Consider the following 27,873-nt stretch of genomic DNA (forward strand, 5'->3'; position numbering starts at 1 on the left):
ATTATATACAGTGAACCGGCCGATCTGCTAAAGGCAGACAATTAAAGAATTACGGTAAGTTAACTTTTTTCAATCATTTGCATATATGCACATTCAGATATTCACGATTCAGATTCATCAACAGATAACAAAGTCAGAGTCAGAAATAAGCAAAAACCCATACGCTTGGTTCATTATGAACACCAAAAAGATGATCCCAGCTGCCCCCCCACAGTTTATGTAAACCCACGTCTGGGTTGGGGAATTGAGTCCAGGGGAAATGAGTGGGAAAGTGTGTAGGGGAAGGATGTGTGTGCGTGTGTTGGGCAGGGGCTGAGCGAGTGGGTGAGAGTCTTTTACTGGGCTACAAAGAGCCCCCTACCAGCCTGGCAGGAGGGATGCGACTCATTCGACAATCTGTCAGTCCGTGGCTCCTTTAGCTCGCCATCTATAAGATCCTGGTCAAGAGAACAGGACCAAAGTTCCTTATAACATTCACCATGGTTTCATACATCAATCAATACATTAATCCACATGATTCAACAAAGTACTCATTGCACTAATGTTATATTCTCAAAGTCATGATTTAGCAAATATAAATATAAATAGAAAAATAAATAGCATCTGTATCTATCATCATCATAACCAGCAGTTACAACAATTAGCAACATGATTCATTATTAAACAGACATGATACATCATCAATACTCTTTAAACCCATTACAGCAATATACTTTACATTCATTCTCAAAAGAACCCTTGGCTTCCCATTACAAAAGAAAAGACCCAGGCCTGTTTGCTAAACAGCGCTAGCCACCTCCATTAAAGTGAATGGCGGCCGCGGCTAATGCTAGCGGCTAATGCTAATGCTAACGGCTACAAACAATTTGACTCACCGGCCGTCCGCTGCGCACTACACATACGTTCGGCCGTCGCGGTCTCGGCACGGCAGTTGCGACACGGTAAGGGGCTCCTGTAGCTCGTCTCTCATGCAGCTTCCCCACTACTCCCTCTCTGAGACTGAACTGCAGCGGCTCAATACTAAACGTCGGTTGGTTGCGCCGACCCACGTGACCCCGTGACGTCACCGCCAGGTGACCCAGGTGACCATCCCGCGAGATTTGGACATAATACCGTGAGAGTTGAGAAACAGATACCCTGTGAGTGAGGGGTTTATCACCCCTGTTACATTAGGTTAACATATTCCCTGTATAAAACAAAGCTAGCTAAGATTAGATGCTAAAAATATAATAATATTTTTTATGAATACTTATATGTATACTTAACAAAGCCGGCTTCACACACATGTGAGTGTTATTCGCCAGGTGAGATTATTCCCAGGGAATGTCGCCACTGCCATCCAGTTCGTAACATTCATAATACTGGGATTGGAATGCTTTCATCAGGCCATTGGCTCGATCTATCCTCATTGTGTTATCTCATTCGGCGACAGAAAGTGACCGACCAGATATTTACAAGAAAATCTTTGAGATTATCACATAAGAGACCATCGGTAAAGTAACTGGGATGAATAAATCAAGGATCAATCAATTATTAAAGAAAGAAGCTGTTTTTAGACTAGTTTGACAAATCAAAACTGAAAAAGGTGGTCAAACCTGGGTTAACAGAGGTAACACTTTCTTTCACTTCGTATTTGTTTGTACCAATCATGTTGGTGGAGGCAGGATTCATAGGTGTGTAATTGGCATCATTAAAAATGTGAAGGTTGCAAATGAAAACAGTGTGCAGTGCAACAAGGCGTGACTCCGCCCCTTGCAGTGTCTGGTGTGTCCGCCCCCCCCCCCCCCAGAATTTGAGGAAGAAGTGCCCTTACACACAAACACACACACACACACATACACACACACACACACACACACACACACACACACACCCCTTATGGCCCCTGGGCTGGGGGCCCGACATGCCTGCTCCATCATCCCTCCTCCTCCTGGCTGGGTAATAGGTGTCTCATCTTTAGTGGTATCCTAGCGACAGACAGTAGACCTCGAGAACAGATTGATTCTAAAGACAGCCCCTTTTATAGTCTGTCACCGCCACAACTAATAATATTTCAACAGAGGGGGGAAAGATTAGTCAAAGACAACCTCTAACTGTCCTCACTTAATGGGTATAAATCCCCCCCATTATACTTCAACCTCCTATTTTTAAACACAACGGAAAAATCAAACTAAAAACATACGACAATTACAGCGGATAAATATAGTCTAAATAAAGCACAGATTATTATTTTGTGCCCGCTGATGAATAGGCTATTTGGCGTTCATTTTAGCCAGACACTTGGCTAGTGGTCTGAATCTTGATGAAAAGCACCAGGGCAGGATATAAGCACTTTATCACCGTCCTGTTGAAGCCAAGAGGAACGGCCTGCCCTCAGCCTACTTTAAGCCCACTCAGCAGTCCAAAGGGGTTGGGGGAGGGAGAGGGGGAGAGCAAGAGAGATAGGGGAGAGAGAGTGAGGGAGAGCAAGATGGAGGTGAGACAAGGAGGGAGAAAAGGAAGGGGAGGGAGAGAGAGGCAGGGGGCGGGGGGGGAGGTGGAGATAGCAAGGGGGAGAGAAAGAGAGACAAGGGGAGAGAGAGAGGGGGAACAAGATGGGGGAGAGACAAGGAGGGAGAAAAGGATGGGGGGGGGGCGAGAGAGGGAGGCTGGGGGAGAGAGAGCAGGGGGGGAATGATGAGGAGGGAGTGAGAGAGGCAGAGAGGGGACAGGAAAGGAGTGAGGCTGGGGGGAGGGAGGAAGGGAGGAAGGGGGAGGAGGGGAGAGGTAGGTGGGGAGGGAGAGAGAGGAAGAAAGAGGGGGGGAGTGACAGGGGGAGCGACAGGGAGGGCGAGAGTGGGGCAGTGAGAGAAAAAGAGGGAGATAGCATATAGAGGATGAATGTGCACAAGTGAGATACAGCCGCGGTTGAAACAGTTTCGCCCCGCGACGATCTCCCCGCGGCCGGCGTGGCTTTTTCACGGCCGCTCTCTTTACCCACACGCCGGACACCCCCCCCCCACTTACACCTCCCACAATGAGCGGCGCGAGGAGCTAAGTGCTTCCCTAAGATGGTGGCTTAAGATTCAGCTCGCCAGAGATCGCTGTCAGCCCGGACAGCTGTCTCCACAGACCGACATGTTTAAATAAAGTCAAAGTAATTTAGAGTTAGAAGGCGGCCGGGCCGTGCCCCGGGGCCCAGGTCTGCCAACCCGGGCCGTCGGAACATGATTCAGCAAATGAATAGTTGACTTCACCAGTCATTGTGCTCCGCCAGGGGGACTTTTATTGTGTGTAGGGTAGACTTGCCGTCAGGCGGAAATATAAAAGAATAATCATGATAATATTTAAGAGGGGGGGGGGGGGGGGGGAAACTGATTTGATATGCTACTTGCGTCAATCAGCGAGAGCCAAAGTGTGAATGTCTCGGTTAATTTGAAATTGTGATATTCTTTGGAGTCGCTTTTAATTAAAAGATTGAAAAAAGCAATTTGATGTCGAAAAACTGCACACGGTCGAGGTCAAATAACCTTTAAAAAAGTTGACTTTCACGTTGAATTTCACTACCAGCACTACAATTTAATTAAAAATGGTATTCATCATTTTTAATGTTGGCATATGTTGTATAATGGCCTTTGACCCCTACAATAATATAACAATATAATATTATATTGGATTTGACCATGGGTACATGCATTAAACGTTTACAATGGCAGTATAATTCACATTATAGGCAGACATCTAACTGTAGAGAGATGCATGCACGCACACACAAACACACACACATACACACACACACACACACACACACACAAACACAACCTAAGTACATACACACACAGACACACACATAGAGTAACAACATACCCCCCCCCCACACACACACACACAAAGACACACACAAACACACACACACACACACACACACACACAAACACACACACACACACACACACACACAACCTTAGTAAATACACACAGACACGCACAGATACAGTACCTACATACACCCACACAAACACACACACACACCCTAATATGCTCAAACACATTCTCACCTAAAAAGTCCCCTCGTAAAAAACGATACTGTCACCGTATAATTAGCAAGAATTTATCCGGGAGGTACCAGCGTTAATAGACCCGCCAGGGACATTTCGTTTTGGCGGGTGTTGATGTTGCCATCGTTGTTGTTGTTGTTGTTGTTGTCGTTTTCTCCAACCTTAAAAAAAAAACAACGTCATACCTCATAATGAACTATACTTCATCTTCAAAAATCGACGCCTCTTCGTGAGCCGGCGACAGGGAACAGAGGAGCGGCAGTCGTCCATGTGCACGCCAGGTCACGACCCTGTTGGTTTGTTAATTACATTCTGTTAGAGTCTACGCGTGTCGGTGGGGGGGGGGGGGGGGGGGGGCTGTTTGTTTTACGGTGTCGTGTCGACAAGCCCGGCTAATGTCACCCAGTGGAACGTGGCGTCGTACTTCCAGGAGCTGTGGAAAGACGTGTTGTTGTTTATTTCCTGGTTCTACTGGATGCCTGGAGGCCAATGAAATCCCCGTTAGCGCGTTAATTGATTTTACATAGACTCAATGCGGTCCCATTGTGGCGTGCCCTTGTCTAGTCACTGTTCTCTCTCTCCTTCTCTGTCTTCATTCGCTCTTTCACAACCTTCTCTCCCTTATTCCACCCTTTTTCTTTCTTTCTCTCCTCCCTCTCTCTATCTGTCTCTGCCCCGCCCACTCTCTCTCTCTGTCTCTCTCTCTTTCACTCTCTCTCTTTCACTCAGCCTACCATTCTCTCCCTCTCTCTGTGTGTCCCCCCCCCCCTCTCCTTCTCTCTCTCTCGCTCTCTCTCTCTCTCTCTCTCTCTCCTCCCTCCCTCCCTCCCTCTCCCTCCCTCACCCTCCCATCCTTCCACTACCTGCTGTAAGCCGTGGGTTCATCATGGTCTGGTGTTTTTGGGAGGTAATAGCTGCTAACTCAGACATAATCCTAAGACTCTGTGCTCCCCGAGATAGCAGCCCCAGGAAGATGTTTGTTTCTTCATTACGGGTGACAGACAAGCGACAAACTGGATTAATTAGAAAGGGGGTCGGGGGGGGAAGAGGAAATCTCTATCTTTCACAACACATTAAGTTGGAAGGCGAATAGTGGAACCTGTTGTAAGGGGACTAGGCTAGACTAAAAACCAGGGAGAGAGAGATAGGGACAGAGAGAGAGAGAGAAAGAGAGAGAGAGAGAGAGAGAGACTTTAACTCACCAAGTGACGAGCAGGCAGGCCCACTGTAGGGCTGTACTTAATAGATGTACTCATCTTATGTGTTTGTTATGGAAGTAATTGTGTCACTGCTTTTTATCACCACTAACCTGTGTGTCACTCCCACTCATTCACTGCATCTAACTCACTGACTTACTCAAACATTCACGCAGTCACTCACTCGCACAATCATTGTGTATCCCAATGACTAACTGAGCCAGTCATTCACTGCATGCCTGTCGATAACTGAATGATTCCCCACCCACTCACCCACTCACCCACTCACTCACTCACTCACTCACTCACCTACTCGTTCACTGCATGCAACTTACCCACTAACTCACCCGCTCACTCTGTAATTTGCTAACTCCCCCACTCAACTCACTCACCCATTGATACTCACCCACGCCGCAACTAACTAACTCACTCACTGACTAGCTCACCCATCACTCACTCTCTCTCTCACTCACTCACTCACTCAGTAACTCGCTCAGTAACTCACTCACTCACCACTCTATAAATAACTCCCTGACTCCCTCACCCCCTGGTGCCAGGGCCAGTCCTGTTGTTCTGCTCCCAGTGGGGCTGTGTGAGAGCTGTCCCGTCTGGCTGGCTTACATAAGACAACACTGCAGCCTTGGTTGGTTCAATATTTTAAAAGAAGACTTTTGTGCTCATTGCCACCTCTTAACTGAAGGGAGAGATAGCTTTAAAGGCACAATTATGTGTGGCTTTTTTTTGTTGTTGTTGTTTTGATGCCTGATCTCTTTTATTTATTTATTTTGCCTTACTTCTCTTTCATGTGTAGTGGCTAAGCCTTGATCCTCTGTTACTCCGTCGTAATTCCTCCACTTCCAAACATCTTTGTAGTGTTCCATTTCTCCCTATGAATTATGCATGAGAACACCTCTACTACCTCAGCTCACATCCAGGGTTCAACTCTGCCGAGCCAGCCCTCATCCGTTCCTTGGAGCCCAAAACCGTGCGCCTTCTGTTGGATAACTCAAAGTGATCCTCTATGGGCACTGTGAGCTCCCCACAACGCACACCACATCCTCAATTTAGACTCCGAGACTCGGTACAGAGGAGGACCCAAGGGGGGGGTCTCAAAGACTGGGATGTGACTCACACACACACTCATACGGAGGCGCTGTCGAAACTCCTCTGTCTGGCTGATAAGATAAGAAAAATTATATTGAAAAAACATGAACTCAAACTCAAATGTGCTGATGAAATTGAAGAATGCCTATGTTAGTTACGCTCTATGTGAAGCAGCTTGTTAAAATACTTGATTTTTTTTTACTAATAAAGATTATGAATTTGTCTGTTATTTACACTTGTAAACTTGTAGCCTTATCTTCTTTTGGACACCTAAATGTAAAATGAAGTCTGAATATAACAATACTACTGTAGACAATAGGCTGGCCTCAGCCTATTGTCTACAGTGTGTGGTTGTGCATTAGGGCTATTAAAATAAACAATGGGACTTTATCTCAGCCAGATGCACAGGCTAGGAGATGCACAGATCTACACCTTGACTTCCAATACTAAAAATATGCTCCTGGGGCCAACAGTAAAATCTGGCATTTAAGCTTTCTAGTTAATGGACTGGCTGTAAAGAGATGGTCAAGAAATAATGTGCTACAGACCGCTTCAAGGTTTATTGTTTCAGAATTATCACTTACAATTTAATATATAAGCCTATATATTTGCTATATATAGTACCGTAACTATTTAAATAGTTAACTTACAATACAACTGTGTGGTTTATTATGCGACATTGAGGACAACAAATGCATCTAGGAACAAGCAAGCTCTGAGTGCATCTTGGCCCATAGAAATAATAATAATGATAATTATTCTCTTTTATTATCTTTTGTTTCTATATTATAGCACTTTAAGCAGTTTGCTTATTTGATGATTAAATGTGCTTGAGTCTTGCTCTTTTTTGGTTGTATCTTCATTGTTGAATGCACTTATTGTAAGTCACTTACAATCAGCTAAATAAATGTAATGTAAGGTAAATTGTTTACGTGGTACCCAGCTAGAGCAAGAAGCCCGACCTACTCAGATGATGACATATACACACACACACACACACACACACACACACACACACACACACACACACACACACACACACACACACACACACACACACACACACACACACACACACATAATGAACGGAAAAAGAGATAATTCTGGTTTTTATCTCCAATCAAGTCTCGGTTTGTTTATGCCTGTACCAAATATTATTCAAATGATTATACATACCCTAATCAAAATCAGATGACATTTAGGCCATTTATCTTCTTGAAAAAAAAAACTATTTTGGTGACTTTTAGCAATGATATAGTATTGTGAGGAAGAAATAATGCAAAGTTTATAAAAAGACAAAACAGCTATCTATCTCTGAGATTGAAATTGAAATAAAAATAAGCATTGTACAAATATATTTTGTATCGAACATAACAATCAGTCAGTCTCTACTAGTTAGTCCTGCAATATAAAAACAAACAGGATAGCTATGAATCTTCATTTTAATTAATTTTTCCACAAAAGACAAAAACTACCAGAACAAAGATAAATAAACAGAACAATGCCTAAACAAACATGAATACTACGAATAACAGATGAGATGCATTTGCTGGCCCATTGATTTTGTAAACAGAGAGAGAAAATAAAAATGGATTTATTAATACATACAATCTTATAATCCGAGTCGCTACCACCATCATTCAGAATCAGTGTGAGTTCAGCCTTCTCCTGTAGTTAAAGGGGTACTGTTTGATGAGCTTTGTGTCTTTTTGTGTTTGGAGTACATTCTGAGTAATACGTTTAAGAGCCTGACATGTGTTCGTACCTCCACGGGCCTAAGGGAGCCCTCATGATCCCTTATCTCATTCAGGAGACGAGAAGTGGTCTCAGACTATAAAGATATTCTAACTTAGTAATGATCATTTTGGTGGAAGAAATGAAAAAATATGTTAAGCAATAAGAAAGTAATAAGATGGGTTTGTCTGCATCTAACACAATTTAGATCCCCAATTGGGAAAACCTTAAGCTTAAACTAAATAGCTTTGATTATTAGGTGTGAACACTAGAGAGAAGCTGCATGGAAGTCTTATAGACATGGAAAAAGGGATTTCTTAATAATGAAAGTCGTGCGTGTGAGGGTAATCTAGTCTTGTTGTCTACTGTTTACCAGAGGAGAACCCAAAGTTCAGATTGCAATTGAGCAGACAGAGAGACCTGAGTCATTACATGAGTTGATTATTTTAACAGAGGACATTGCGAAAGTACTCCAGATACTCTCATTGAGCATATGATCGTTGATTGGTTTGTAATGAGGTTCATTCTGAATGATGAAGGGATAGCTTAAAGGTTGCAGGGAGCGTGAAGGGGTTAGTGTGTTGCCTCAAGTGATGTTGTGTGTGTGTGTGTGTGTGTGTGTGTGTGTGTGTGTGTGTGTGTGTGTGTGTGTGTGTGTGTGTGTGTGTCTGTGTGTGTGTCTGTGTGTGTGTCTGTGTGTGTGTGTGTGTGTGTGTGTGTGTGTGTGTGTGTGTGAGTGTATCTTGAGGGTGCTGCTGTCATCAGAAACAGTCCCAAGTTAAAGCACCTCTGCTGGGGAAGAAATAGAGTCTGTGTGTGTGTGTGTGTGTGTGTGTGTGTGTGTGTTTTCTTTTTGTGTGGAAATGGAGTGGGAGGTGGGTGTGTGAAAGATTAATGGGGGGGGGGGGGGGGTATCTGTGGCAGAAAGATGCAAGTGTGTGATACTGTTACATGAAGGAAGAAGGTTGGTAAAGAGGGCACAGCACACACACACAAACACACACACACACACACACAAGGAGAGATGTCAGGGTAGACCTATAAACAATTACCTATTAAATAAAGCCACTCAAATGATAGACATCATTTGAAACTATACAAGAGAGTGCTATTGAAGATAACTTGTGGGTCTTCTAATCTCGGTTGCTCGCCTCTGATCCCCGCTCGCTGTGATCAGCCTGTGTGTGTGTGTGTGTGTGTGTGTGTGTGTGTGTGTGTGTGTGAAGGGTTTAGCTGATCTCCAGATGAGGGCGAGTTCACCTCGACCGCGGATAACAAGCTTTCACGGAGTTCTTTTTTTATCAGATGGAGGAAGAAGGAGGTTAGGAATGACGCAGCGATTCAACAGAGGCTCTCAGTTAAGATGTGGGGCTAGTGTACACCCACACTTATGACGCATTTCCACCGGCGGGTGAGGGTCAGTTCGTTGCGGCTTGATAGTGAAGGAGTAGTGAAGGTGCGGTATAGCCCAGCTCAGTTACGGCTTGCGCTGCCTTCCACCACCGACGGTACCCTTATGGTGGGGGTGGGGTTTAATGGCGCATTTCCACCGGCGGGTACGCTTCGGACCCAGCACGCCTCAGCCCAGTGGTGAGGGTGCGGTATAGTGCAGTAGCGATGGGTCGTTTGCGAACAAATTAGTTCGAATGAACTCTTTAACAAGAACGAAACGACCTGATTCCCCGTTTCAGTTCTCTGTCTCGTTCGTTCTCCGAGACTCGACACCCAGACCCACCCACTGGTCGCTGACTCGCGAGTCGCCGTTCGTTCACTGACTCTGTTAAGCGGTGAAGACTCGAGGACTGAGACGTCACGAGAGCCAGCCGGGCAACAACATCCCGATTCTGAACATGAAGCGCTCCTCAGCTGAAAGGAACTTAGTTAATGTTGTAATGTGGTAACCGTTGGCACCACTGCACAATCGTTCTCATTTGTTTGAGAATGAGAACGAGGGAGGAGAGTACTGTGCATTCCATGATTCACCGCTACCGGAAACGCGACTGAACGAACGAACGATTCTGAACGATTCTCCTCTTGGCGAACTGACCAACGCGAACTGAATCAAGCAAACGAATCATGAAATCCACCACTATAGCACAGGTCAGTTACGGCGCGCGTTTCCACCGCCGCCAGTACCATTATGGTAGGGCGGGGTTTAAGCCGGACGGTGACAGCCACGGCAGCTACGTAAGCATCGTGACCTCATAGCAGCCCGACACAGTGTAGCCTGCTAATAGATCCAAGGAAAAAGAAGAACGCGCACAATGAACAAAGATCAACAATGTAGGACGTCCAAGAAGGACGGCAAACTTTTGCGCAACATTTTCTTCAATAAACAAAGCTTTCTCCGTTGTCCAGAAATAACTCATGGGTAGCGTGTTTGTTTGTTATCCCCCTGTTGCACGGAAGGGACGATTCTGTTGACCAATGAACAGACGGCGTGTGTAGCTCAAACTTGCCGGGACCCTTTCAGGGTCGCGGCATCTCGCAGTACCGGTTTTCAGTACTGCGAGATGCGTACGGCTCAGTCCGGATCACGCCCACTTTTGGCGGGGGAAACACAACCCGTGCCGCACCTTTGCAGACTGAAACGACCCGCACCCTCTGGTGGAAATGTGCCATTAGCACTTACACTTGGCAGACACAGAGAGAGAGACAAAAATAACTCACTGAGAATAACTGTGAGTCTACAAAAATCTCAAAACGCATTATAATTACAGGTGTTTGTTTGTTGGATTTTCAAATAAATATACATATATAAAATATATTTCGTATATATACATAAATAGGTTTCGATTATTTCCGTGGTCATTCGGCCGGACTCGTGGATTATTAACGTTCACCGGCGCTGACGCAAGACCCGCAAGATCCGGATAAACTGGCGCTTATCCGGATGTGACGCCAGACCCTCTGCCCATAACAGGATGTGACGACAATCGTGCCCGTGATTTCAAACTTGAGGAAGAGAAAAACATCGCAGTGTTTGGCCGCCGTTTGGGTGTATTATCACAACACTGGACATAAAAGCCTATTGTATGTGAGTTGATATACTATTTCTCTTTTGAACTAATGTATTTGTCTTTGTTTTCCATTTGGCAGATGTAATGCTTTCATCGTTTAATAACTATTACGTTCAAAAGAATGAGTAAGTAACGCGCGGTATTTGAAGCTGGGTCTGACAGGTGCCACAACAACCTGTCCCCCCCGGTTAAACCGTCCAACTCCGCTCAACTCAATTTAGAACGTTTTGCCTGTGTATGTATTTTAATTATGGCACCCATTGCATTCCTGACCATCCCTGGAAGGATAGGACACTCTGTGTCCTCCTCAAGATTTCTTCCTTGTTAATTAAGGGAGTTTTTTCTTGTCCTCTGGGGGGCTAGGGTCAGGGGGGTGTCGTAAATATATGGCCTGTGGAGCTCTTTGAGGCTGTACCTGTGATTAAGGGCTGTAGAAATAAAATTGAATTGAATTGAACGTCAAAAGTTTTCTTCGTTTTCTTTTTTTTTTTGCAGTGGTCCTCAGAAGACAACCCGACCACCATGTCTAAAGGAGCTAAGGAGACCATCGCTACACGCCTGGGCTTCAAGTCCGTCCCCGCTGGACCCTCCAAGCAAGCCGAGGCTGACCTGGACCGGGTCCGGAAGGAGAACGCTCACCTGCGGAGGAAGATGGATGAACTCACCAAACGACACGTCAAGCCCCCAGACCAGGACAAAAGCAAACTCCTAGAGGTAAGGGAAATGCATATCCGTACGTTTCTCTGAAACACAAAGATGCATTTTGATGGATTTCAGTTTCACTGAAACCCGGTGACGCTTGCATAAAATCTTTCAAATGAAATGTACTGTTTATGTACTTATGTACTACTTAAACTGACGTAACATTCTGTTTTGAGGGTGAAATGTAGAGGGTGTTGTTGTTGTTGTTGTTGTTGTTGTTGTTGTTGTTGTGTAATGGGGTATTCTTGTTTGCTGGTAGCGTATAATATCGCTGGAGACGCTACGAGAACGTAACAACCAGCAGCTCCTGGTCAGGGAGCAGGAGATGGAAGTCCTGAGACAGCAGCTCACTGCTCGCGGTGGAGAGGTACACACACAAGCACACACATACACATATACACACTAGGTATTGATGCAGGGGGTTAGGGCCTGAAAGTGAAACTTAAAGCTCTTCAACGTAAGATACATAGAAGTTTTCCGTGAAGGGAGTTCTTCTTAACCGACAGGAAGTCGCAGCAGTTTCCTTTTGACTTTTATCTATATGTAAAAAAGACAGACATTGTATCTCATTATCTACCTATGTATCTATCTATATCTCATATATCCTATATCCATCTCTCCTATCAATTTCTACATATCTTTATTTATATCTGTACCATTCTCTCCCGGCGACCTATTTTTGCCTATAGCAGATAGTTATAAATGAAGATAGGTGGATATTGGTTGGTTATATAGACACAGATAGCTCTGTATCTATCTCCACCTGGTATCTATAGCCATCTCTATCTGTATGTGCAGTGTCTCTATGTCTCTAGCGGCGGTGTCTCTCCCTCCAGGTGGTGGCGTCGCTGCAGGCCCAGTTGGAGCAGCGTCGACGGGATGGCGAGCAGCGAGACCGCTCCTTCCAGAACCTGACGGAGGAGACGGAGGACCTGAGGAGGCGTCTGGCCGCTGCGTCGGCCCGCTGCCAGGCCCTGGAGGCACAGGCCGCACAGGTGAGTGGTATATGGTAAATGGTAGGGGTAGGAATCACTTGGCACCTCACGATCCGATTCCGATTCAGAGGTCAACGATTTGCTTCTAAAACGATTATCTCGATGCAACAATTTTTTTTATGTACATTTCCATGCGGGATTTTCAAAAATATATATATACATCTGAGTTTGTTACTCAGAGTTTGCTAATCACTTCATACTTCATCATTAAAGACAATCAACAGATGAATTACCTTATCTAATATTTTATGTTAGTTAAAGTCGGTTCTCTGCGCAGAGAACCCACAGACAGAAAGGAGTTTTCTGTAGCGCTCTGCAGCAGGCGAACAAATTAAAAAGATATATATATTTCTTTTATTATTATTAAATTTGTTTCAGATTATTAATTGTTCTGCATCGGGATGGAATAGTTCTAGAGAGAATTGCGATGCATCGAAAAATCTATTATTTTTCCCACCCCTATGGAATGCATTTTTATACAGCGCTTTTCTAACCAGTGGCCATTTATTATTTACAATATTGCATAACATTCAACCATTCATACACACATTCACACACCGACGGTGGTGTCAACCATGCAAGGCGACAGCCAGCTCATTGGGAGCAGTTAAGGTGAGGTGTCTTGCTGAGGGACACCTCAACACTCACGCTAGGAGGAGCCGGGGATCGAACTAGCAACCTTCTGGTTACCAGCCACCCTGCTCTGCCTCCTGAGAGACATGACGCCCCAGGGGGAGGTGCTTGGGGGAGGGGCTGGGAGACATGTGAGGAGCTAGGGGCGGGGATAGAGTATAGATGAAGGGGCTGGGGGAGGGATCATGGTATGGAGGCAGAGTACAGCTGGCTCACTTAAAACCTGTTAGAAGACTATGTGTTTCAATGGTGCTCAAGTAAAATAAAATGAAAGCAATGGCTTTGCCCTACAATGTAGGGTATATGTAGAATATGTAGGGCCTACATATTCTATTCTCAGATTAATTCATGATCATCATCTGTTCCCTTGAAGCAGGGATGGGCAACTTTCATGATTAAGAGGGCCACAATTTTTCATCATCACCATCAAAGGGCAACATGACCGCGCTCTTCACCTAATCGGATATGAGAGAAGCTACGAAATAATTTAAAAATAAGAACAAATGATGTGTCTTTATCAGTGGTGGCTGGTAATGGAAGTTGTTGGTGTGGGGTAGTGATGGACAGGGGGTCTGGGTGTCCTCCCCCAAAAAATTTTTTATTTGGTAGATGTGATTTCCTGTATTCTGGTGCATTTTGGGGATGGCCACTACCTAAAAAATCATTCAGATTCATAGCCTGTATGTTTATACTGCATGTAATGTTAATTGAACCAACATACATTAATTTCATATTTTCCATGCTCAAATGCCATTTTCAACATGTCTATACTCTTGTTAAACGAAAAACACAACAAGTTTGTTTTAAAAGCCACATGAGTGATTCTTATTTTTTTCAATGCAAAGGACTCACATACATCATCATTCAATGATGACACAAAACTGAAAAACAGTGGCCCAACATTAAGTGCAACACCTAGCATTATATTCAGTCTGTAGTAGTGGTGACTTAAGTTGAAATCTTTCATGACTGATATTGTTTCTAAGCAAACTAGACACATTGGTTTGCCTTTGAATTCTATGAAAAGATACTCTGCTTCTCATCTTGACTGAAAGGTACGGTTTTTGTTGATGGAGTTTTCTGTAAAATAAACCTAAAATAAAAAAAAGTTGTATCTTAAATTATCTGAGGATGCGGACAGCATGTGGCCCGCAGGCCTCCAGTTCCCCATCCCTGCCTTGAAGGACGTACAGCAAATCCAAAGACATGAATGTTTAAAAGTGTGCACAAAGTAATGGTACTTGTGGATCAGAACTAATTACTAGGTACTACATTTTGGATTTTTTTTATTTTACTGTTGCCAATTAAACAGGAGGATGTGATCGATGTGAATTAGTCAAATCAATAATCAAAACCACTATTAATGGTACTGTTAGTTCAAATTATTGGTAACCTACTGTGGTGTCGGTTATGGAGCTGTCATCCACTAGATGGTAGTATGTGACCAGCTTAATGGTGGGGGCATCTACCCTAAACCTTTAACTGATCTCCATGAAGCCTATCCTCTCCCGTCCTTCTCTCCTCTCCCTCACCTCCTTCACTCCACACAGCTCCCTCCCTCTCTCTCTCTCCCCCTGGGTTGTAAGAAGCCAACACAAGGCTTAACTTATGCTGCATGGTTGAAATCTATCTGACATACATTGAAAAGTTCATGATGTTTTTGGCCAGTGTAAGCCTGAGGGTTTCATCTGGACTTACTCTTTTAAGGAAATGTCAGAGGGCAGAGAGGATTCTTCCAGGGGGCATTATCATATGGTTGTCGAGGAAAGTGCTTTTTGTGACCCCACACTGACTTTGGTCCTAAATGTGTTTGGGTGGGCTGTCATAACAGACTAGAAGTAAAGAGGTTGTAGATTAAGCTAGAAAAAGATACTTATGGCATGTCCGAATAAAACAATGCTTATATATTAAGGCTGTCAATGGCTCTCTTTTTTTAATCGTGATTAATCGCGTAGTATTGATTGAGTTAACTCGCGATTAATCACACTTTTAAAATTATATTTTAAATCCCCTCCAATTGAAGTTAAATGAGATTATCAAATGGAATGACACATTATCATTCATACTAAATGTACTTAATAAGCAAAAACTAGACCAAGTTATCTTGATGGAGTTTTATTGACTCAGTGTGGGTTGAATATGAAACTTACGGAACACCACAGATTTGGGAATTGTAAACAGGCAGTTAATTAGTACAATTGTACACCAACAGTTACTCCGAGTGTAGATAAATTCAAATAAGTAGCACCACAGATTTGGGAATTGTGAACAGGCTGTCACTTACTGCAATTTTAATCAGGCTGTCACTTACCGCAAGTGTAATTGAATGTAAAGTAAGTGGAACTAAAAGCGAAAATGATTTCTGATATGAATGTTGACATTCTCTGGGCAAAACCTTTCAAAATCAAAGTGAAAAAAAGGATGTGCGTTAATGCGTCAATTTGTATTAATTGCGTTAAAATATGATTGCGTTAACGTGTAATAACTTGCCACGCCCTAAATAAATTTATTAATCTACATAGTCCTCCTGACTGATAAAAATGATACACCCCTCCAACCATTTTTGTGTCAGCCTAATAGTCTTTTTGTTGACGTTTAGAATAATTAATGATACAACTAGGGAAGCAAGTAGAAACCCTGGAGTGGCCCTTCACTAGTCCTTTTCTAACTTCATCTTGTCTTTCTGATCAGACTGGCGCTGTTCCCTCTGGAGACCTGGCTGTCGTCCACGATCAACTCAGAGATGTAAGTCAGACTGTTGATGGGGCTTTCATCCATTTATTCACACATTCATCCATTTATTCACACACCCATCCATCTGCCCAGCTCCCTATCCACTAAATGATGCATCCGCGATCCGCTGGTGATTTTTCTGCTTATGTCTGTGTCCGTCTGCCTGTGTCTGTATTTCAGGCTCTGGAGAAGAACCAGCAGTGGCTGGCGTACGACCACCAGAGAGAGGCCTACGTACGCTCTGTGCTGGCCCGCACTGTGGAGCTGGAGCAGCAGCTGACCCAGACCAATCAGGCGAGCCCAGAAGGTAGGATGGGGCTTGGGAGAGGGACCCAGACCAACCGGGCTAGCCCAGAAGGTAGGATGGGGCTGGGGAGAGGGACCCAGACCAACCAGGCTAGCCCAGAAGGTAGGATGGGGCTGGGGAGAGGGACCCAGACCAACCGGGCTAGCCCAGAAGGTAGGATGGGGCTTGGGAGAGGGACCCAGACCAACCGGGCTAGCCCAGAAGGTAGGATGGGGCTGGGGAGAGGGTGATAGGTGATAGGTTGGTCAGGGGAGAGGGGCCCAGGCCGCTGGTCTCACCTGTCATTCAGAGTACTTTATTTATTCTGAAGGCATTTTCTTCAGGATTAAATCATTTTTAATCAATCCTCTTTTTTGAACGTAGAACCTCTCGATTTATAGTTACTACAACACTATATAACACAAACTACATTAAACCTTGTAAAAGCTGTTAGGCAGGGCAACATCACGGCTAAAGGTGTTGCTCTGGTATATTTCAATGCAGTGAAACCCAGAATTTACCGCAAGTTTGTAGCTCTTTAGTCATGTTCTGAGTTTGAGAAAGGAAAGCTTTCATTGTCTAGTCGCTCTACAGATTGAGACTTCATTATTCTACAGTCTATCCTTCTTGGAGGATCTTTGTTCTGTCAGGAAGACGGGAGCGGTTGTCGTCCAGAATGAAACTCTGCTTAAAAAGGGAAAGTTTGGTTGAAAAGTTCTTTGTTGAACTTGACAGTTTCAGAAGTTGTCAGTTGGCCATGCTTGCAGTTGCAAATCAGCATCTGATAGGGAACCTTCAGTTCAAAGAGTTTTGACTTCTCCTCATTAATTTGTGAAGTTTCTTTGCTCTTTGCTTGGTTTCTTTCAGAGATCCAGAGCATATTAGTGCTCCAGACTAAAGATGTAAATTAAAAATTGGGGGGGGGGGTGTAGCCAATTTATTAGTGGTTGTGAAAGGTTGGCTGAAACATAAAAATAATGGACAGTTCCATTTCTGGTGAATACACAGTATTTGCCATTTTACTTAATGATTGGATGACATGATCACCAAACGGCCGACCAGGATCATAACCTGCATGGGACATTTCTTAAAAGTGGCGTTAGTGTTTTTCTGACAACTATGGGGCCTCAGTTATAACTCTTGGAGTGTTGGAACACCTGTCCAGCCTAAAGTCACCATCATATTCTAATAACTTAATCTTTCAAAAGTTCTTTCCTTTTGCTACCATTGTGTAGTTTTTTGTCCTTGACCTGATTTGGAGTTAGCGGTCTGGTATAATGTGGGATTGTGAAGCCACCCTTGAGACGCTAACTGTTAATAAGTGCCGTACTAATAAGAACTGACTGGTACCCCCAGCCTCCAAGGTGGCAGCAGTAGTTCCGGAAGTGCCGACCCACTCGGACCAGCTGGTGCAGGGGCTCCAGAAGGGCCTGGAGGCCCAGAGAGAGGCAGCCTCCAGGGCTCATTTGGAACTCCAGCAACACAAAGAACAGGTGAATGGAAAAAGGTTCACGGTCAGCTAGGATATACTGTAACTCAAGCTTCAGTTCTCTTCTTTAAAAGTTTGACTGCATCTGTGTTCAAACATGAGGCATGTGTTCACGGCAGATGGTATTTTCTTTTTCTAACCTTTTTATTAATAAGCAGGTAGAGTTTAATCTTCCTCAAGGATGCCTGCCGGTCAGGCAGCAGGTATTGTCAATCTAACTCTGAACCATTCGGCTATCCGAACAACTGGATTATCCTGTGCCCATCGAATGCAGATAATCACAACCTGAATAAAATATAATAACTACTAACATGGAAAAGGGTTAGGGGTCCTGTTTAGGGCGGCATGTTCAGTAGGTAGAGCGGGGTCGGCAGGTAACCGGAAGGTTGCTAGTTCGATCTTCCTAGCTAGAGTGTCGTGGTGCTCCTGAGCAAGACACCCGTTTATTCACTGCTCCCCTGCAGTCCATTTACCATTTATCTTTGTTATAAACTGTGGCTGTTGTGTCTCTGGTGGCGTGCAGACGTCCGGCCTGAGCGAGGAGCTCCGCAGCCAGAAGGAGGAGGCGTGTAGGCTGCAGGAGGAGCTGGCCTCCCTGCAGAGGACCTACAAGGAGAGGAGCAGGGAGCTGGAGCACACCCAGGAGCTGCTTCAGGCGGAGCGCCTCAGCAACAGGTAGGGAGGAAACACAGTGCACACTGTACACACACAGTGGCAAACACACAGATAAGTGCACCTCCTTTCAAATGGACACGGTAGGGATAATACACAAGCACATATAATAATACACTTTTGTGTATTATTACTTTGCGTTATAATCTAGGGCGGGGTCGGCAACCTTTTGGATCAACTGTGTTCAAATGTATGAAAATGATCGGGGCACAAAATAAAATGCATTTATTCTTAGATCCCTGCCCCTACACTAAACAGCGACGCACAATCAAGCACTTGATTGATTAAACTCTATCAGCCCCCGTCTTCCATATTCTTCTTCTCTCTTGTTTCAAATGGACGTGGCACACAACAGTTTCACAGGAAAGTATCACACAGCTCTGTCCTGCCGTGAAATAAATCAGCCTATAAATAATAGAAAATAATAAATAAATAATTCTGCACCAAGGCTGAATTTCTTGAACGTCTTCAAGTACTGTATTAGGGGCCCACTAACACCTATATTAAAGCATCCATAAAGTAGCATGCCATGGGACCTTTAATATCTCAGGACAAAGCTAAGCCATGACTAAGCCAATAAAGCAAGCGGGTGAGATCATGTGCTGTTGTGTCTCCCGCCCCTCAGGCAGGTGGTGAGCGAGGAGAGGATGGCGTCGTCGGAGAGGCGGGGCAAGATGAGGGAGGAGCTTGAGGACATGGACACCAGGCTGGAAGAGGAGAGGAAGAGGTCTGCCGACCTGCTGGCCCAGGTCGGAACCCAAGCCTAGTCTACCCATCACCCCCTTGAGACCCCAGTCCTCTATCCCTAACCATCGTCCCCTCAGACCCCAGTCCTCTATCCCTAACCATGAACCCCTAACCCTCTAGCTGTACCCTGTAACTTAAGCCCCTAAGGTTTTAACCACGACACTTGACCCTAATGCTCTGACCCTCACCTTATCCCCCTTACCCTTCCTCCTCCGTTCTTTAACCATGACCCTCTAACCCTAACCTAGTGGTTCCCAACCTTTTTGGACTCCATTTTGGACTCCATTTTAAGGCCTGAAAGCGGTTGCAACCCAAATTTCCTCCCAATTTTCACATTGTTTTAACCCCATTAACATTCAATCCAAGTGATTGTAACATGCATCGTAACACCCTAAGTAGGTGTTGACCTTAAAGATGTGCTGAGGTTAGGGATGACTGTTGACGTTAAGGATACGCTTAAATATGTCTGTTAAGGAGGTGTGTTGAGGTTAAGGATGTGTTGAGGTTCAGGGTGTATTGTGGTTAAAGATGTGTGTTAAGCGTAAAGATGTGCATTAAAGTTAAGGAGGGTGTTGAGGTTAAGGATTTGTTGAGGCTAAGGAGGTGATGAGGTGTGTTGATATATATTTAATTGAGGTTAAGGACGTGTGTTGAGGTTAAGGACGTGTGTTGAGGTTAAGGAGGTGTGTTGAGGTTAAGGACGTGTGTTGAGGTTAAGGAGGTGTGTTGAGGTTAAGGAGGTGTGTTGAGGTTAAGAGGTGTGTTGAGGTAAGGAGCTATGTTGAGGTTAAGGAGGTTTGTTGAGGTTAAGGAGGTGTGTTGAGGTTAAGGACGTGTGTTGAGGTTAAGGACGTGTGTTGAGGTTAAGAGGTGTGTTGAGGTTAAGGAGGTGTGTTGAGGTTAAGGAGGTGTGTTGAGGTTAAGAGGTGTGTTGAGGTAAGGAGCTGTGTTGAGGTTAAGAGGTGTGTGTTCAGCTCAAAGATGTGTGTTGAGGTTGAGGAGGTGTGTTGAGGTAAGGAGCTGTGTTGAGGTTAAGAGGTGTGTTGAGGTTAAGAGGTGTGTGTTCAGCTCAAAGATGTGTGTTGAGGTTGAGGAGGTGTGGGGTTTAAAGATGTTTATTCGGCTCATATATTTGTGTTGAGGTTAAGGGGGTGTGTTGAAGTGAAGGTTGAGGTGATGTGTTAAGGCTAAGGATGTGCGATTTAATGTGAAGGTTTTTCTCTTCCCAGGTGAAGCTGCTGCAGAAGTCCATCCTGAGCCAGACTGAGGAGCAGAGCCGGCTCGCTGCTCTAGAGCAGCAGGTAACACCCTGTGTCTCAATGTGTGCGGCGCTGGTTTGGATTTACCTCATGGCGTTTTAAACTGTATCTGACGTGCCGCTTCCTCTCTGCCATCTCCCTTTTCCTCCCGTCTCAGATCCAGCTGTCGGCGAAGGACTTTGAGAACGAGAAGCTGGACCGCCAGGGCATGCAGCACCAGCTCCACAAGGTCCTGAAGGAGCTACGCAAGGCCCGCGACCAGATCACCAGGCTGGAGTCTGTAAGGGCCTATATCAAAAACACTTAGCGTTACCACAACATTGAACCCCAACACATTTTTTAAACATTCATTTGACCTTTTTTTTTGTATTCTTATTCTTATTTTCTATTTACTCGTTTTTTACTGTTGGGGAAGCCTGGAATTCAAGCATTTGATTGTCATTAGTAACTGCTGCTTGTTTGATTTATGTGAAATGTAACTTTAAACAATTTACCAGATGAATGATTAATTTAATTTAATAGAAATAGAGGGTAAAGGAACGCCAATGCTTAGAATTGTAACAACTCCACAAAATTTAATCTTTGCATCCCGAAGGTGACTTTGAAATGCGTCTTGTGTTTTTCTTCACTAAGAAACCGTCCCACACTCGGTTCTCTGAGCCCGGCTTGTACCACACCATGGAGTTTGAGCGGCTGGCCGTGTCCCCGTCCAGGGTGGGGAACCTCCTGGACGAGAGCTTCCTGGAGTGCCCCAAGTGCCGTGCATCTTACCCCACCAGCCAGCACCGAGAGCTCCTGGCCCACATCGACTACTGCCTGGCCTGATCCCCCCCAGAGACCATCCACCCTTACCAGGTTGTTTCTCTTCCTCGTCCCTACCTACTCTACCGTCCCTGCATAGCTAACCATTGGATCAAATCATGGATCTGAACTTCATTAGAGAAAGTGTCACTGCATAGCTAACCATTGGATCAAATCATGGATCTAAACTTCATTAGAGAAAGTGTCACTGCATAGCTAACCATTGGATCAAATCATGGATCTGAACTTTATTAGAGAAACTGTCACAGCCTAGCTAACCATTGGATCTGAACTTTATTAGAGAAACTGTCACTGCCTAGCTAACCATTGGATCTGAACTTTATTAGAGAAAGTGTCACTGCATAGCTAACCATTGGATCAAATCATGGATCTGAACTTTATTAGAGAAACTGTCACAGCCTAGCTAACCATTGGATCAAATCATGGATCTGAACTTTATTAGAGAAACTGTCACAGCCTAGCTAACCATTGGATCTGAACTTTATTAGAGAAACTGTCACTGCCTAGATAACCATTGGATCAATGAAATCTTGGATATGGACTGCATTGGAGAAACGGTCACTAATTAACCCTAGGCTAAAATCATGGATCTGAACTTTTCTTATTCTACATTAGTGGTAAATAATGTGTGAGGGAGTGGGGTGGCTGTGAAGGGAAGTGTTTTTTGTTAATTTATACTCAAGTTTGGAAGCACTGGTATTGTCTTTTTCTGTTGTAACTGTATCACATCGAGATGTTATAGTTTCTTCTCTGTGATTAATATATAGTCGTTTCAGTGTATTTTATTTGTCTTTAATATTCTGCGTAAAGTGTTAGCAGTGTGGTCGTCCTTGCCAAAGATAGAATCCTCATTTTTGACCATCCTTTTTTTGTACGTTTTAAAGTTTTTATAAGATTCTTGTTTGTGTAGGAATCTATGGTTTTTATTTTGAAGTATCTGCCCATTTTCAAAATGATGAGGTGCTTTGTGTTCTGGGAGATTTGTATAGCTTCATATTCTGTGAGTTAAGTACTCCGGGAATACCTTCAGCTAACTCATCCAACAGTGTTCCTCTGCTTATCTTCAACACAATGCTTACAGCCCATAGACATCTGCTGTATCCACAAGTATGAAGGTTGGCATTTTATATTCAAGCCTTTAACAGTGTTTTCTATATACGTTGTATACCATTTGTTAAAATAATGCCGGCAGTCATTTGCAACAATTTTACACATGGTTCTCTTTGCTGTTTAAGCTGTCTTTAGCGCAAATCCTGCACGCTCTGCCTTCTTTAGCAAACCTTGCCGCCCCTTGCCCTGTTGCCGTGACCCAAGCCCAGAGCCACACTGGTTCTACCTTCTTGCCTTCGCAGACCGCCAGCCTTCTAAGGCTGCAATGAGATTGGCAGGAGTTAATTCTGTGTATTATACTATTTCAGGAAGGGGCTTATTGAAAGTCCTCTTGGGAAGAGGAAAAGAGGTTAAGGTGCCAGAGGGCTCGGCCAACGCAACCAAGGTAGATTTAGAGAGCAGGAAAGACCGAAGCGCGGTCAGACTGACCCCAGGGATCACTGCCTAAGGGCTGATGTCGTGTACTGGCTCTCTCGCTTTCATCCACAAAGGCTATTGGAAGATTAGAAATTAGAAACGTAAACCTATCTAAATTGTATTTTTTATTATTCATATTTAAATATTTTGTGGTTGGTAATGTGTGATTGTTTTGCTCCAGTGATTTTGGTTGGTTTGGGTTTTTTATACTGTGCTCTACAAAGATTGTGCAATAAAGCTGAAAATTGTATAAATGATCTCTGATTGTCTAACTGTTCATGGATTGGAAAACCAATCCATGAACAAGTTAGTTTGATCAAAAGACGAATATCGCATACATTTTCTTTGCCAGGTCATCGTGCGTGTAGATTTATTCCAGATATTAGCCTAATATTTAAAAATTAAATGGTAAAGAATTGTAGATCATTTTGAGTTTGTTTATCTAGATTTTTGAGGCCACTGTCTCCCTTAAATAATTTAACCACAAGATTTCATGTGTTATTCCACAAAGTTCTCCTTTTATAATGCATGGGCATTGGGCAACAAAAATAAATAGTTAGAAGGCACTACAATCAATCAAACATGAAGCAGCAGGGTGATAATATTTTATTTCACAAGGCAGTACGGCCGACCCCAAACTGCTACCAAAGAACCAACAGTACACATTCAATACACAAAGTAAGGGTGAGAAGTATTTTGGGTAAATACTGTCCATGTTTCAGCTTTGAGATCCGTGTCTCATTATCAAGGTGTAAAGTGACGTTCCAGAAGGAGGAAAGCGTCTCTCCAGGTGAAATAATGTTCTTAAAACCTATGTTTAAGGTCAAAGTTCTACCTCTGCTGGTGAAAAGAGTTAAAGAAATCACCAAGCAACCAGTAGTATTCTGAGTATTGACCACTACTGACCAGCGACACAGCTCCCCTTTGTCCCTAGGTTACATTATTTATAGGTTTATCTGGCAATAACCTGTAAAAAAAAAAAAGAAAAAGCACATTCAATGCAAGGAAACTCGTACAAAGATCTACTCCTGAAATCAGCAAGTTAATCGATGAGCAATTTGAGAGTTGAGTACATTTTCCTATATCGTTTAAATTAAAATAGAATGAACAACTGTAAGAAGTTGCCATATTATTGCTATATTACCCTCTTATAGAAGAATAATGAACAACTGTAAGATGATGCCATATCATTTTTGTCACTGTGCATACTCGAAGATGTCTAGTTAACCCATTAGGAATCAGGCAATCAGTTGTCAACATGGTTCTGCCGCCTGCCTAATCAAACATCCTCCACCGTACGTACCGTTGTGCTCGACGCGTCTGTATTTGCCAATCAGACAGAGTTCTGTCTTCCTCTGGGTCACGATGCGCTGGTCCTCAGCCCGCAGGCCGGTGGGGTGGCGGGAGAAGATAAAGGAGTATCCGTCCAGGCAGGTGCCGTCGTAGTCGACCTCCCGGCACGAGTAGTGGACGGCGTAGTTTTCGTAATCGGTGTCGATCACCCAGTGCATGTCATCTGTACCGGGGGGGCAGGAATGGAGCACACATGGAAGGGTTAAAGAGTACGTTGACACCCACTCACTTTTGGAGACTTTTTTCACTAGGAGAACTATCTTCTAGAACCTGCTATCCAACTGTTAGCGTGCTAACGGTCTCCTAGCTACTTGTCACTAGGAGAACTATCTTCTAGAACCGTTTATCCAACTGTTAGCTGGCTACCTCAGACTGTAAATATGCTCTTACCTCCGGTCTGGAGGTGGGTTGCTGCGCCCCAGTACTTCATCTTGAACTTGGCGGGGTCCGGGGTGTCCTCGAAGGTGGCGAACATCTTAGCGCACAGCTCCCAGTTACTAGAGGTGGGGGACAGGGGGCAAGAGAGGTGAGGAGGTGCAGGAGAAAGGTGAGGAGGTGCAGGAGAGAGGTGAGGAGGTGCAGGAGAGAGGTGAGGAGGTGCAGGAGAGGGGTGAGGAGGTGCAGGAGAGGGGTAAGGAGGTGCAGGAGAGAGGTGAGGAGGTGCAGGTGAGAGGTGAGGAGGTGCAGGAGAGAGGTGAGAAGGTGCAGGAGAGAGGTGAGGAGGTGCAGGAGAGAGGTTAGGAGGTGCAGGAGAGGGGTAAGGAGGTGCAGGAGAGAGGTGAGGAGGTGCAGGAGAGGAGTAAGGAGGTGCAGGAGAGAGGTGAGGAGGTGCAGGAGAGAGGTTAGGAGGTGCAGGAGAGGGGTAAGGAGGTGCAGGAGAGGGGTAAGAGAGGTAACATGGGGTAGGAGTAGTTCTTGAGATGGGGGTAGGAGTGATGAAAAACTTATGAGGAGATGAGATGTACTTTATTAATCCCAGACAGGACACAAGGGTAGAAAAGATGGTTAACTAGTTAGGAGAGGTGAACTAGAACGTAGGAGAGAGGGGAGATTAGGAGAGGTGAACTGTCCAGTACTGCTCTCAGTTATAAACTAATGCACCATGATAAACATCCGACGGCCGTCTGGCCGGAGCGGGATACCTACTTGAGAATGATGACTCGGCCTTCGGCGCTGGCGGTCATGGTGCCGTCCTCCCTGATGGCGAAGTTGGCCACAATGTTGTCCCGGAGGAACAGTCCCACGGGGTCCTTCTTGGCCACGGCGTACCATGTTCCCACATACTGTAAAGGAGAGTACAAAGTTCACCAAAAGAGAGAGACGCCATTTTGTTCATTGCAGTTTGTTTTGCCAACTCATGGTAATTATTGCGTCTTGGTAAAAGACGTACTTACTAATGTACAATACTGTACAGTACAATAATAGTTATTTCTTAACCAATATTTTTTACCAATGTTCTATAAACGTAAACAATATTTAAAGATAATTAGCATGTTTTAACGCTATGTGTGTGTGTTTGTCTGAGTGAGAATTTAACAACTCTGGTGTGTTAGGTGAACTACAAGTCCAATTTCCAACCCCCCACAGACCATGTTTCCCAAGTCATCTATCTGTCTCATCTATCTGTCTGCCTGTCTGTCTGTCTGTATGTCTGTCTGCCTGCCTGCCTATCTGTCTCAAAATCAATTTGGGTTCTATGCAATCAATTCAATCTTTAATCAATGTTTCAAAACCTTAATTCCTAATCTGCACACTCAAAACTGAGAGATCCTCACATGGAATTCAATATATTCTATTCAATATATTCTCCACCCGGGCAAGAGACGAAAAAACCACTAAAAACTCAGACCCAAGATTGTTGTGTTGATGTTTCCCTAGCTCTTTAGCTACGCCTCAGTATTCCGCCTGTGCATGTAAGATATGATCTGTTTTTTATAAGCCCTTTTAAAAATGATTATTACATTTTTTTTTATAATCAAAAGTCTGCCATTGAATAGCTACAGCGCACAGCGTCTAAATCCACGTGGGCTCTGCTGCCACAGGTTGGAAACCACCGCTGCAGCGTGTGTGTTGGAACTCACCCGGGATCGGTCAAAGTTCTGCATGACCTGGACGTTGGCCACCTGACAGTCCTGTGCCCAGCACACCGCCAGCACGCACAACGCTACAAACCAACGCAGCATTCTGCACCGCGAGAGAGGAGGAGAGGAGGAGGGAATGGAGAGGGGTAGATATATAGAGATATAGAGAGAGAGAGAGATAGAAGAGACGGAGAGAGGGAGATGGATGAGATGAAAAAGGAGGTAGAAGATTGAGAAGGAAGAGAGGAAAAAAGGGGTACAGAGGTAATAACCAAAATAATGGAGAGAAAGTAATCGAGAAAAAAGTGGGAGAAAGAGAGAGAGAGAGAGAGAACACTTTAAATCACAAATTCACTAGATTACTTAACTTTTACGGGACAGTCAAACGGAACTCAAAAGCAAATGAAAAAGTGCAGGTAAAACGTCTCCCGGCCTCTGCATTTACAACTGAAGTTTTCCAGAAACAGCTTTTGCCTAAATCAATGGTGAAAGACATCGATCTAACTGGTTGAGGGTTATTCCAAAGCCAATGCATACCTTGTTGTCACGTTTGAGCTAGAAGAAGAAAGGTGTGGATCACTCCTGTGCAGTCTGCTCTGCTGCTGGCTTTATATACAGCCGCCCCACTGCTGTTGCATAACAGACCTCCCCCATCTACCCCGAGACTTCCCCTATCTACCCCGAGACCTCCCCCATCTACTCCCAGACCTCCCCCATCTACCCCAAGACCACCCCCCCCCCATCCCCAACCCACAAAGGGAGAGAGGGAGTGAAGAGACGGAGGGAGAGAGAGAGAAGTAACAGATGAAGATAAACAGAGGGGAGAAGAGAGAAGGGACAGAGAGGGAAAAAGGGTGAGGAGATAGAAAGCCCAAAATAATGGAGGTCAAAATAATAGAAGAGGGTTAGAAAAGGAACATGTAATCAGTCAGATGATCAGCAATCGTCAGATGATCAGCTTACTGACCAGCCCAGCCCCTTCCAGGGGCCAGCCATATATTTACATGACTGCGGCCCCTAGCAGAAAACTAACGGGGGGTTGGTTTGCGGCCCCCCCTACCCACACACAGACACACACACACACACATACACACACACATAACCGCCAGTCAAAGAGTGTTTAATCAGTGTGGGCTGGTCGAGCTTACGAAACACACACTCATCAAGGTTCTGCCAGAACAAACAACGGGAATACAGTGTGTGTGTGTGTGTGTGTGTGTGTGTGTGTGTGTGTGTGTGTGTGTGTGTGTGTGTGTGTGTGTGTGTGTGTTATCTACAGTGGGTTTTGTACTGAAAGTCTTGATTTGACACATCTATACTATTTTATTTTGTGTCATTCTACTCTTTACTACTCTACTCTAATCTGTATATAAAGAAATCACACACATATACTCACCAACTTGCACATCCCTGCACTCTTAACTGCATTAAAATACACACACAAACACAAACACACACAGGGAGAGAGAGAGAGAGAGAGAGA

General features: G+C 44.5%; 2 protein-coding genes across 2 annotated transcripts; one reads left to right on the forward strand and one right to left on the reverse strand.

Annotated features, from left to right (window-relative positions):
• The first annotated feature begins 11,043 nt into the window (after positions 1 to 11,043).
• Positions 11,044 to 21,736, forward strand: cep55l (centrosomal protein 55 like). Its single transcript, XM_084485874.1, has 12 exons — positions 11,044 to 11,108; positions 11,587 to 11,805; positions 12,053 to 12,160; positions 12,630 to 12,788; positions 16,113 to 16,166; positions 16,335 to 16,461; positions 17,797 to 17,933; positions 18,453 to 18,604; positions 19,227 to 19,350; positions 20,578 to 20,649; positions 20,765 to 20,887; positions 21,241 to 21,736. Exons 2-12 carry the CDS (start codon positions 11,614 to 11,616, stop codon positions 21,430 to 21,432), a joined length of 1,440 nt encoding a protein of 479 aa, XP_084342000.1. The 5' UTR covers positions 11,044 to 11,108; positions 11,587 to 11,613; the 3' UTR covers positions 21,433 to 21,736.
• A 1,808-nt stretch (positions 21,737 to 23,544) lies between these two features.
• On the reverse strand, positions 23,545 to 27,027 carry rbp4 (retinol binding protein 4, plasma). The gene is made up of 6 exons (XM_084485923.1): positions 26,928 to 27,027; positions 26,391 to 26,493; positions 25,456 to 25,592; positions 24,700 to 24,806; positions 24,260 to 24,472; positions 23,545 to 23,923 (listed from the first exon to the last, which is right to left on the reverse strand). Exons 2-6 carry the CDS (start codon positions 26,490 to 26,492, stop codon positions 23,901 to 23,903), a joined length of 582 nt encoding a protein of 193 aa, XP_084342049.1. The 5' UTR covers position 26,493; positions 26,928 to 27,027; the 3' UTR covers positions 23,545 to 23,900.
• Between the last annotated feature and the right edge of the window lie 846 nt (positions 27,028 to 27,873).

Source organism: Micromesistius poutassou (assembly GCF_964030765.1).
Source record: "Micromesistius poutassou genome assembly, chromosome: 21".
Lineage (NCBI taxonomy): Eukaryota > Metazoa > Chordata > Actinopteri > Gadiformes > Gadidae > Micromesistius > Micromesistius poutassou.

Bases quoted from the DNA above. Each gene is read 5' to 3' on its own strand.
- cep55l (XM_084485874.1), top strand. From the start codon at position 11,614: ATGTCTAAAGGAGCTAAGGAGACCATCGCTACACGCCTGGGCTTCAAG. The intron at 12,161-12,629 runs GTACACACACAA...CTCTCCCTCCAG, and splicing joins TCACTGCTCGCGGTGGAGAG to GTGGTGGCGTCGCTGCAGGC. The intron at 20,888-21,240 runs GTAAGGGCCTAT...TTCTTCACTAAG, and splicing joins AGATCACCAGGCTGGAGTCT to AAACCGTCCCACACTCGGTT.
- rbp4 (XM_084485923.1), bottom strand. From the start codon at position 26,492: ATGCTGCGTTGGTTTGTAGCGTTGTGCGTGCTGGCGGTGTGCTGGGCA. The intron at 25,593-26,390 runs GTGAGTTCCAAC...TCTCCTTTACAG, and splicing joins AGAACTTTGACCGATCCCGG to TATGTGGGAACATGGTACGC. The intron at 23,924-24,259 runs GTACGTACGGTG...TTTTTTTTACAG, and splicing joins CAGACGCGTCGAGCACAACG to GTTATTGCCAGATAAACCTA.